Source organism: Cornus florida, unplaced genomic scaffold, assembly GCF_030987335.1.
Source record: "Cornus florida cultivar Cherokee Brave unplaced genomic scaffold, ASM3098733v1 CherokeeBrave_3.0.0_Hap2_Chr10, whole genome shotgun sequence".
NCBI classification, from domain to species: Eukaryota; Viridiplantae; Streptophyta; class Magnoliopsida; order Cornales; family Cornaceae; genus Cornus; species Cornus florida.
The window spans coordinates 91,592,019-91,604,100 of record NW_026775580.1 but is presented as its reverse complement, the minus strand read 5'-3'; the positions used below and the strand labels follow the sequence as shown (position 1 = coordinate 91,604,100).

Sequence of the window (12,082 nt, the reverse complement as noted above, 5' to 3'; positions counted from 1 at the left end):
CAGTGGGGCCAAGCCTGGAATGTTTGGAGGGTTTCGCCTTTGTGCGTTTGGTGGTGTCTGTGGATTGAAAGAAAAAGGAGATCTTTTGATGGAAAAGTGACTACTATCTCTGCGCTTAAGTTCTCCATTATTACTACTCTTTTTTGTTAGGTTGTAGGGAGAAATTATAGATCCTTAAAGAAGATTGTTGATTTTTTGGACTCTTTGAGAGTGTAGAGGCCCTATTTGGCCTTGTGTGGCTCTCTTGGAATGCCCTCCCCCTTTTGAGTGCTTTTTATACCATTTTTACTTATTAAAAATAATAATAATACTTAAAAGTTGTTTTATAAAAAAGTGTTATATTAAACAATCAAATATATATGCTTATATTTAGTTCAAAGGTTCAAACTCTTGCTCAATCATCTTTGACTCTCTCTTGTTCTCCCACCAACCAAGCTTCGCTCTCAGTGGATGCTCTCTCTCTCTCTCCTCTTTTCTCTCTTCTTCTTTCTCCTCCTCTATTCTTTCTTTCTTCTTCTTTTTTTTTTTTTTTTGATAATTAAGCAAATTCAATAAAAGGCATTCAAAAGGGGAACGTGTCCCATAAACAACAAAAGGATCCTATGGACCCAAGGAAGAAATAAAGTCAGTTATCTCCTCTAGGGAGGAACAATGCCTGCCCAAACCCCAAACGCATAAAGATGTAATAAAAGTTGACTTAAGAACAACAATCGAGGATTCCTCTCCTTCAAAGGATCTATTTTTCTGCTCCCTCCACAGACACCACCATAAGCATAACGGCGCCGTCCTCCAAAATCCACAAGCATGACCTCCCACAAAGCATCCTCTCCAAGCCTCCTTCAGTCCTCTCGCAGATCTAGGCATCACCCACGAAACCCGAAACATGCCTAACAAAAGATACCAACAGTCAAAAGCCACTAGACAGTGCAAAAGAAGATGATCCACCGATTCTCCACCTATTCTTTCTTTCTTCTTATTCAACACAAACCCTAGATACTTCACTCTTTCCTTTCACAACAAAATTCTTTTTGCATCTCTTTTTCCTTTTTCCTCTTCTTTCCATGAACTTTTTCTCTTCTATGAATTCTCACTAAGCCCTAATTCTGTTTTTAACAAAACCCCTATCCTCTTTATTTCTTTGTTTTTCTCTTTCTTCTTTCTATCATTCATTCTTTTCCCAGCAAAACACAATTTTTTTTTTTTCATTATTAGACTGATAAAAAAATTATACTACTCTTAATTTCTTGAAGTACATATTGTATTTATTATTTGTAGTGTCCGTGTCCTAATTTTTTAGGATTTGCCGTGACCGTGTCTTTTCGAATACGTGTCCCGTAACCGTTTCCGTGCCTCTTAGGTATTTATGATACCTAGAGATAAGATTTACATATTTCCTCCCTCCATATTTTTCTTTTTCTTTTTCTTTTTCTTTATTTTTATCTCTTTTAATATGAGATGCCAATCTATAGGATGCTCCCACCCAAATTCAAAATTGGATTTTTCTCAAATGACAAATAATAAAAAATAAAAAATTGTGCAACATATTATGAGGATAATGCAAATGAACAGAGTAGTACAGGTTAAAACAATGAAAACATACAACTGCATCAGGTTCTAAGCTCATAAGTACAGGTTAAAACAATGAAAATATACAGCTGCATCAGGCTCTAAACTCGTAAGGTATAAATAGAGCTTTTAAATCATGTAACTTATACTAAAATTATCATTCGAATGAAAAGTAATGAAAAATGAGGGCACATGCACCATAAACACACTTACCTGGGCCTTCACCGTGGATTGCATTACCAGATACATTAGTAGAAAAGGCATTACCAGCTGCATTAGTAGAAAAGGCATTACTCTCAACATTGGTTGCATCATTAACTGCATCAGTACGACTCGTAAACCATCGCCGGCTGTCGCAAGTGTTCCTCATCATCATTTGCGTCTAAAAATACAAAAATTCAGTCAGCCAAATTTGATGACAGATGAAGATGCAATTTTCATTTAAATTTGAACTCCTACAGAAGATCCAAATTCAAGTTCAAACCAAATTTAAAGGTAAACCAAAAGTCTTCAACAACAATAGGAATATATATATATATATATATATATATATATATGCTACATGAAGAACGTAGCAAAGGGCAATCTTATTCAATCCAAATAATCAGTTTGATCAAGTCGGGATCATCATCTTTTTTTTATAAGTTTGGAATCATGATCATTCAAGGGCGGATTCAGGATTTCTCGTTGGGGTGGGCTAATATTAAACATAAATTTAATAACAAAATTTCTTATGCTAAAAAAAAAAAAAAATTATAACATAATATAGATAAATATTTGAATTCAATGATATATTAAAGTTTTATTCATTTGGTTTCACCACATTACATTTTGCATGCTGGTTGGGGCCTTTATTTTAGTATGGTGGCCGAGTTGACTTGGGCTTCATTGAGTGGGCTAATTTTGGGGTGGGCTAATACTATTAATTTTTTTCTTTTTTTTGGGCTGGGCTAACATTAGTATAGTAAAAAAAAAAATTTTTTTTTCGGGTGGGCGGGCTAATACTATTAATTTTTTTCTTTTTTTTGTGCTGGGCTAACATTAGTATAGTAAAAAAAAAAAAAAAAATTTTTTTTTTTTTCGGGTGGGCTACAGCCCACCTTTGCCTACCCGTGTAGGCCTTTGTGATCATTATCCTTCTCTTTATCCCATATAAATGGAATCGAGCATATCTATTCTCTTATTTCATTCTTTACTATTGAAATTCTTTTCTCCCATTATATTTAATTTTTGAATGGTGTCTAATTATCTCACATCGAGCATAAGCTCAAACAGTTTATAAAACTTATATATTGTTAATTTCATTCAAGCTGCCTCAACAATACAAAGGTGAGCCTTATTTATAGCCTAATCTGAACTTGCTCACTAAGGAAAGGAATGCAACTTGCATTCACTTTCATAATGACATGGACCCCACTTTCTCACATGTCACCTTACTCACTAAGCAAAACAATGCAAGTTGCACTTACTATAATGATGCCCTCACGTGTCACTTCCTTGCTCACTCAGTAAAGAATGCAACTTGCAACCTCCTTCCTCACTAAGTAAATGCGACTAGCACTCACTTTCATAATGACACTCTCACGTGTCACGTTGCTCACTAAGTAAAAGAATACAGCTTGCACATTTTTATTTACCCATGTAGTGATTATTATATATATTATATATCAAATCATGGATGCCCTGCATCAGACTCCTCCGCTTTAGAAAAACTCGTCCTCGAGTTAAGCTGAAAATAAAGCTGTTCACTAGGCAGGTGACACTAGACTAAATCAGCAGAAGGTAGGAGAAAGGACCATGCCCTCAGGAAGGTCGAATGCATAGGCATGTCCCTCTTTCGTCTTGAAAGCACACTTGTCTCCATAATCATCACGGATTTGATGATAATAAATCAAGTTAATATTCGAAAAGAATTTTGAGGCAACCACCATATCAATCTTATCATCAAAACATGGTATAGGAACCAACTCTTCAACTTGCCTCTGCAACACTTCATTCTCGACTGGGTTCATGCAGTATTGTTGCACGTTTGGTAAACTCATGCCAAGAACCAAATCTTTGTGATGTTGAATTTCTCGCATGGGTGATAAACCAACTGGTAACTCGTCTGAGATCAACTACTGTTATTCAGCTCATAAAGGTTGCACTGGATCCAAAACGAGGTGACTCTTTGCTCTTAACAATGATTGTCATATCATCGGATTCCTTTACTCCCTCTTCAAACTATGCCTCATCTCCAGCAAGAAAACAATGCCCCTCCACTTTAGAAGCTTTGGGCAGTTCTTCTTCGGTTGGATTCTGAATTTTATCATGTTCTACCACTCGCAATCTTCCAATATATCTCTCTATATGTTGGTTTACCGACTTTAAGAGATTATTGCATTCATTCAAGAAGTAGTACTCATCAATATAGTGGTTAATAGGTGTAAGTACCTTTGCATGCAATTTTGATATTGGTGGTGCGAGATCTCTTCATACTCTTGTGGGAGAAATCTGGCCATCAATAATTTCTTCATCTTGTGCCACATTTGGGCAGGTTGCTTTCTGAGCCATCTCCGGTGTCTTTGACTTTGTTCCCAGCGGGCCACCAGGATGTAGCACCTCCTTGAAGCTTGTATTGTACAAGCTTAACCTACTTGTCTTCGGGTATCTCCATATACTCGAAAAAACGCTCAACATCGTTCAGCCAGTCTGAAAAATCCTCAATATGAAGATATCTACTGAAACTGGGAAGATCAATCTTCATGTAACAATCATGAGTGTTCAGATATGTTTGGTTTTTGTCTGGCCTAGCTCGGTCACACCAATCCATCCCGAATCTTCCTAACTCCTCATTATCGGAATAATTCGCATAGGCTGGAGGCCTCCGTGGATTTACACCCATGTTCAGTTGACCGCGAGAAAAATCTCTAGCACGAACCCGAACAGGATCACGAACCTGGTTGCCACAAATCCCAAGACTAGCTATTTGTCTAAACTGTTTTTCTTAAGTATGAATGACTGCCTTTGCGATCTTCTTCGGCAAAGCGGTTGCTGCCGAAACAATCATTCAACATCAAACCAGGGTAAATCAAGGCTCTGATACCACCTCACGTAACGGAAGCAGGAAAAGAGATATATATCTCACACCGAGCTCAAGCTCAAACAGATTATAAAACTGATATATTGTTAATTTCATTCAAGCTGCCTCAACAATACAAAGGTGAGCCTTATTTATGGCCTAATCTGAACTTCTTCACTGAGGAAAGGAACGTAACTTTCATTCACTTTCATAATGACGCGGACCCCACTTTCTCACGTCACCTTACTCTCTAAGTAAAACAATGCAAGTTGCACTAACTATAATGATGCCCTCACATGTCACCTCCTTGCTCACTAAGTAAAGAATGCAACTTGCAACCTCCTTACTCACTAAGTAAATGCAACTTGCACTCACTTTCATAATGACACTCTCACATGTCACCATGCTCACTAAGTAAAAGAATACAACTTGCACCTTTTCATTTACCCATATATAGATTATTATATATAATATATTAAATCATTCATGTCATGCATCTTTATTCTATCCCATATTGGTTATCCTATTTTTCTTAAAACTAATCTTATATTTCTTAACAAGTGTATCCACGGGTCTAAATTATACATGTCTAGACCACTTAAGTTGGCCTTCCTTATAATTTATTAGCAACAAGTGTAACTCTTGATTATGTCACACGTTAATCATTTACCATATTACTTCTAATTACTCGTATCATCTCTTTAAGCATTCTTATTTCTGCCGCACAAATGTGTTTCATACTTCTCATCTAGCTAAGCATTCTTATTTCACCTACACAAATGCATTTCATACATCTCTTTTATAACCTGGCAAGCCTGCTCCCTTAGTTGGCAACTTCATCTTAATATAATTAGACCCCAAATTATTTGATTATACATCTGCTCGCATCACTTGTTGTAATTAGGGGTGCACAAAAAATCAGTGGAACCGGTGAATCGATCCGAACCGAACCAGACCGTATGGTTCAATCTAGTTTTGTTATGATTTGGACTGGTCCAATTCCAAAAACAGAGAACCGCTAACTCACAATTCAGTTCTGGTTTGGGGTCCAATGTCCATTAGGATTGAACTGTTAATGATATATATATATATATATATGATGTTGTGGCTTTTTGCTTAATCATATAATTTCTTCACATTTATTAAGTTTGTTCATAGTTTTTTAATACATGCACCCAGCAGAGATTTTGCCACTATTTTACGTCATTTGAGTCTCAATCTCACGCTTGCTGAAAAAGAAGTGAAAGTAGGAGATGAATTGACCAAATCTCTGGGAGGTATGGAATCACATGTTAGAATGATGGCACAGGTTCCTACTACTAAAGTCCAGAACTGTGGATATAACCGGACCAAACTGATCTCTTATGGTTCTGTTTGATTTTACAGTTGCTATGCCCGCTTCTGGTTCTGGTTCTAATTTTCTAGGAACTGTTGGGATAAGTTTGGTTCTCATTTAACCCAGGGATGGTACCGAACCGTGTGCACCGCTAGTTGTACTATACACTCGACCTTTTTTTGGAGAAGTGAACCAAGAAAAGGCCCCAACATAGAGGTGAAAGTCAGTAAATGGAATTGAAAAATTAGCCTAATGCTGCATAAAGTTTACTTGGGTTTCTATGTAGTGAGTGAAAATAATCTTATCTACCAGTTTATCAACCACTATTTTTAAAATCAATGGAAGTGTTCTACCAAAGAAAAACAGCCAAGGGAGCACTGTCAGTGTCACTAAGTGGGCTCTCGATTTTTCGTACTTCCTAATTGCTATCCACCATCTCATGAGTTTGTTTTTGAAAACACGAGAGAGAGAGAGAGAAGAAGAGGGGGGGGGGGGGGGGGGGGGGGGGGATTTGTGAATGAGGGTTTCTGATGTTATTTGTTAACCTTGCATGAAGATCCTGTATGGAAGTGCCCCTAGCTATTTCTACCAAAAGCTCACTCCGGATGCTTCATATTCCACCTATAACAACAGTATTCATTATAAGTGATGGAGAATACCAGAAATACACAAGAAAGTGGTCTACATGGCACATAATCTTGTTCAATGGAACTGACAAATTAATTGAATAATTACTATGGGGGTCATAATAAAAGGTTCCTGACAAACAATCTAGCCTGATGCTACAATTCCCCTTCCAGAAATGTTGAGCTTAATTGAAATACTGCAAAAATAAACCACCTATTCTGCTATAATCTCCAATATTTAAAAAGAACATGAAGCAAAAACAGAAGTAAGGTAATTGACATGTAAAAATAGGCAGAGACTACAAATCATAGTTTTCTATTACGCCCATGAATCCCACCGCTGGCAAAATTCCATCTTTTGCGAATCAACGTCTCCCAGAAACTAATGGCTCCCTCATATGGATTAGTCCTTAGAAGTATTCAGAAGGAGAGGACTCCTCTAGTTAATTTACTCTATATGAAAATAGGACCTCACTGCAAAAAGAGCCCTCTCTGTCATTGTAACCTTCAATGCCTCTTTCCTTCAGAAAAATGTAAACACAGCATATCATCACCTCCTTACAGGGGCACGCTATAAACCAAGTCTAGTTCAAATGAACAACTTTTCAAATGAGCTTGAGTTTGCAACAATCTCGGAAGGCGATAGAGACGGGCTTGAAATGCCGTTTGGGAAAGATGAGGAGTTGGCGGCTCTAAGAAGCTGTGATGGGGATAAAGCTACAGGGCCGGAGGGGTTTACTTTAGCTTTCTTTCATCAGAATTAGGAGGTGGTGAAGGCTGAGGTGATGGGGGCATTGGATTCTTTTTTTCTGCATGGTTCTTTTGAGAAGAGCCTCAACACTTCCTTCATCACTCTTTTTCCCAAAGAGGGTGGAGCATGTGAGGCGAAGGACTTAGTGTTGTTGGGGTGGTGTATAAAATTATTGCAAAAGTCTTCAGTTGTGGAGAGTTCTCGAAGGGGTGATTTCAAACTCCCAGAATGCTTTTGTTGGAGGGCGTCAAATTCTGGATTCAATTTTGATTGCTAGTGAATGCATTGAGGCTAGGGAGAGAAGTGGTATTCCGGGGGTTGTTTGCAAGCTGAATATCGAAAAGGCTTATGATCATATTTGCTGGAATTTTTTGATGTACCTGAGGGAGAGAATGGGCTTTGGGCAAAAGTGGAGGTCGTGGATTTTTTTCTGTATTTCGACTGCTCGATTCTCTGTTTTAGTGAATGGATCCCAGCTGGTTTTTTTGCTAGTTCTCTTGGATTGAGGCAGGGGGACCCTCTTTCCCCATTCTTATTTATTATCGTCATGGAGGCCTTTAGCCGTCTGATGGGGAGGGCGGGTGATCTTGGGTTCATTCATGGATTCTCGGCGGGTAGAGCTCCAAATCAGTTGGTCATCTCCCACCTGCTTTTTGTGAATGACACCATTGTCTTTTGTGATGCTATCCACCTTCAGTTGAGGTATTTACGGTGCGTACTGACCTGCTTCCAAGTTGTTTCAGGGTTGAAGATTAACACTGTGAAAAGCGAGATTGTACCAGTTGAGGAGGTGGATGATATTCATGCCTTGGCATACTCTGGGGTGTGGTGTTGGCTCTTTTCCGATCTCCTACGTGGGACTCCCTTTGGGAGCCTCATCAAGAAGAGTTTCTGTGTGGGATCCGATTGTTGAGCGGTTTGGGAAGAGGCTTGCAAGTTGGAAAAAGCAATACTTGTCCAAAGGGGGGAGGGTTACACTTATGAAAGGCACACTTCAAATCTTCCGACCTACTATATGTCGCTATTTCCGATGCCTAAGACAGTTGTTCGAAGACTTGATAATATTCAAAGGAAGTTTCTGTGGGGGGTGTAGGAGGTGAGTTCAAGTACCACTTGGTTAACTGGGAGAGGGTGTGCTCTCCAATTAATAAAGGGGGTTTGGGGATTCGAAGGCTAGATGTGTTTAATAAGGCATTGTTGGGCAAGTGGTTGTGGAGGTTCGGGAGAGAAAGGTTCAAGCTTTGGAGGCGTGTTATAGCTTGTCATTACGGGGAGGGCGATAAAGGGTGGATTTCTAGGAAGGCTAGGAGCCTAGAACCCCAGCAGGTATGGGCTCTTGGAAACTTATCCGTAGAGGTTGGGATGAATTCTCCAAACGTATTCGGTTCAAAGTTAGAAGCGGGAGTAATTTCAAGTTTTGGGAAAACAAATGGTGTGGGGATTCGGATTTAGCCAGTAGATTCTCTCGCATTTCCCGGATTGCTATGGCTAGAGATGCAGTGGTCACTAACTATTATCGACTCGATAATGGGAAGGTGACTTGGGATGTGTAGTTCCACAGACAGTTTCATGATTGGGAACTTTTGGAGGTTACAGACTTCCTAGCATTCATCTATAAACAGGTGGTGGTCAGGGTGGGCATGGACGAGATGTTGTGGGTGGGTACCCCGAGAGGAGTGTTCGAGGTCAATTTTTTCTACAAATGCATGTTGGAGCGCCCTGGCCTTATGTTTCCTTGGAAAGCCATTTGGAGGACAAAAGCTCCTCTGAAGGTGGCATTCTTCTTGTGGACTGTCGCTTTGGGAAGTATCCTTACTATTGATAACCTTAGAAAAAGAAGTCATATTGTGGTTGACATGTGTTACATGTGCAAGAAGATGGGGGAATCTGTCAACCATCTCCTTATTCATTGCTCAGTAGCTAGGGATGTTTGGGCTACGTTTTGGGTTGCGTTTGGTCTTCCATGGGTGTTCCCAGAATCCACGGTCGACTTGTTAAAGACTTAGAAAGGATGGACAATGGAAAGTCGAGTCAGAGATGCTTGGAGGGCCACTCCCCTTTGTATTTGGTAGGGTCTGTGGCGCGAAAGAAATAGGAGATTCTTTAAAGGAGAGGAGTCTTCCATTTGGGCTATTAAATACAATATTCTTACTTCTTTATTTTTTTGCGTATATGGGCGGGATTGTAATTCAATGGATAGTCTTTTGAATTTTGTGGATAGCTTAAAGCTATAGAGCCGATTGTGGGTCCGCCGTTGTCTTCTTTGGGATCGCTCCCCTTTTGAGGGCCTTTCATAAAACCTTACTTTTATCCAAAAAAAAGTTCCTTTTGGGATTTGAATTTGAAAAAGGAGTTGGAATTGGGATTAGATAGGAATTAAAATGAAATTCCATTTGTATGTTTGGAACAATTGGATTCGAAAGAAAGAAATTCAGTTTTTAGTTTGGATGTAAGATGGGATTCGAAGTGAAAATATTATTATATATAGATATCAAATTGTAAAATGAGTATATAAAAAAAATGAACTTAACTTCTCAAAATGTTCTAAACTAGAAATTTGTCTGATTGCTCGTAAATATCTTTAAAATATGTTTTTTAATAATTCTAGAACCAATTTTATAATATAAATAAGAGTAGGCGCAAATTCATTGAGGGTGATATAATAGTTTAGTGTTTAAACTTGAGTGCAGTTGGAAGATGTGATGGAATGGAATATAGAGATAAAAGAAAAACTACAGGGTAGGAAGACATTAGACATACGGAAAGTACTCGAGAGTCTATATAAACTAGTGGTTTGCATGAATTTGGTGCTTTGGAATTAATTAAAGAAAAATTAGTTCAAAATATTAAATTTTTCTTCTCCAATCTACCCGGTATTTGAAATCCCATCAATTGTAGTCCCAAATTGATAAAGCAAATTCTTTTATAAAAATAAAAAATAAAAAATAAAAAAACCTATTAGTTACAAGCACAACTTAAATATCCGATTCTACTAAAGTAATACTTACTTTCAAGCTAAACGCAATGTCCTTGAGCTCCGTTACGATATTTCCCATCTTGTAGAGGCTCTGAGGAAGATCGATGTTGCCGTAGTAACTCACTCGATACTCCTCCACGGACAGAGGATCATCATCCACCTCTTCCAAGGCATTCAGAGAGTTGTCTGCAACCAACAGTTTCAGCCCTTGCTTCCGGGTCACCGGCATGTCCATCCTAGCATATTTCTCGTCGTCGTTCAACACCTTGCGGGGGAATGTTGACCCGTCTTTCATAAATCGATTGAATGCTCTGTTTTTATTACCTTCGGCATGAGGAAGTTGTTTTGAACGTAAGTCCGAATCCGAATTGTTAGTTGGAATATCTGATTGGGAATTGGAGTTGATGGGAGCGAATGTGCGGAGGGAACAAACACCATTCGAGAGAGGAGCTTCGAGTAGATTGTGTTGAGAGCTCTTAATGCCATTGTTGCATCTAGGGTTTTTCGGTGTGAGAGGGAGTAGCTTAATGCCATTGTTGCATCTAGGGTTTTTGGGTGTGACAGAAAATGGGTATAGAGAGCTTTTGTTTTGGGTGTGAGAGAGATGGGAAGGGTGTAGGTTTTCCTTTTCTTTTTTGGTTGGGTGGGAGGCATACAAAACTCCAACGTGCCTTGTGCGTTACAAACGCCGGCCTTCCCTTCTCTGTTTTTTTTTTCCCCTAAAATTGTTAGAAATTTACAAGAGAAAATAAATGAGAGAATATGTATAATTTATATTCATGTTTAGATAAGTAAGAGCGAAAAGAAAAGAATTGACAATATTATTGTTTGGCTAACTTAAATGAGGGAAAAGAAGGAAACGGATAATAATGAAATTATCATCTTACCGGGGTTAGTAGGGCAAATCATTTTAGCCTCCCCAATCGCCTCCATCTCTCTCAATTCTCGTTCTCACAAATCTGAACTCCCCCCCTCCCCCCCCCCCCCCCCTCTCTCTCTCTCTCTCTCTGTGCAACTGATCAAAACCCATATATTTCAGTTTATCTATCTGTCTGCAAGTATATCAAAACCCATACCGGCATCCATCTCTCTCAATTCTCATTCTCACAAATTTGAACTTGCCCTCTCTCTCTCTCTCCCCAACTGTAAATTACAAAATCTACAAGAATCAGAAGATTAAAACCTATATATTTCAGTTTATCTATCTGTCTTCATGTATATCAAAACCCATATCGGCATATCATTTCAGATTGTTCCAAAAATCAAAACCCATATCTTTTTGTTTCCCTCGCCCGCTGTTCCAGTTCAGGTTCGCCGTTCGCAAGCTTCCGCCGCTGTCTCACAACTCTCAAGCTTGCCCCCCTCTCTCTCTCCAACTGCTAACTTGTATGTATTGGTTTTGTTTTAATTTTTTTTCAACTAATCAAGGTCTGTAATTCTTGTTTTGCAAACTAATCAACTGTTCTTTTAACCAAAAAAAAAAAACTAATCAACTTGTAATTCTTGTTTTTCAACTAATCAAGGTCTGTAATCAAGGTCTCTCTCTGGAACTACCAATTTGTAGAACAGCTTGTGGTCATCAGCATCCATGGAGGGATACTTTTGTCATTAGCTCCCTTTCTCTCCAAATCCTTCCATATCTTGTCAATTTTGGAGGGATTCCAAATGAGTAATTTGGAAGGATAAATATTCCTCCAAATCCTTCTCAATCCTTTATTTCCTTTTCAAATCATCCAATTCAAACACAATACTCCTTATCCTTTCC

The 12,082-nt window shown here is 38.7% G+C and overlaps 1 protein-coding gene across 4 annotated transcripts in view; it reads right to left on the bottom strand.

Moving 5' to 3' along the window:
• The window catches only part of LOC132280192 (uncharacterized), a 34,318-nt gene extending 23,339 nt beyond the window's left edge, over positions 1-10,979 (bottom strand). The window contains exons 1-3 of one of the 4 annotated variants that reach the window (XM_059782349.1): positions 10,349-10,481; positions 6,509-6,584; positions 1,780-1,948 (exon numbers count right to left, since the gene is read on the bottom strand). In XM_059782349.1, the coding sequence (XP_059638332.1) occupies positions 1,780-1,942 (163 nt within the window). In that variant the 5' untranslated portion in view covers positions 1,943-1,948; positions 6,509-6,584; positions 10,349-10,481. Of the gene's footprint in view, positions 1-1,779; positions 1,949-3,999; positions 4,697-6,508; positions 6,585-10,348 lie in introns of those variants that run through there. The other 3 variants (XM_059782348.1, XM_059782347.1, XM_059782350.1) reach the window with 3 other exon arrangements.
• Positions 10,980-12,082: the final 1,103 nt, after the last annotated feature.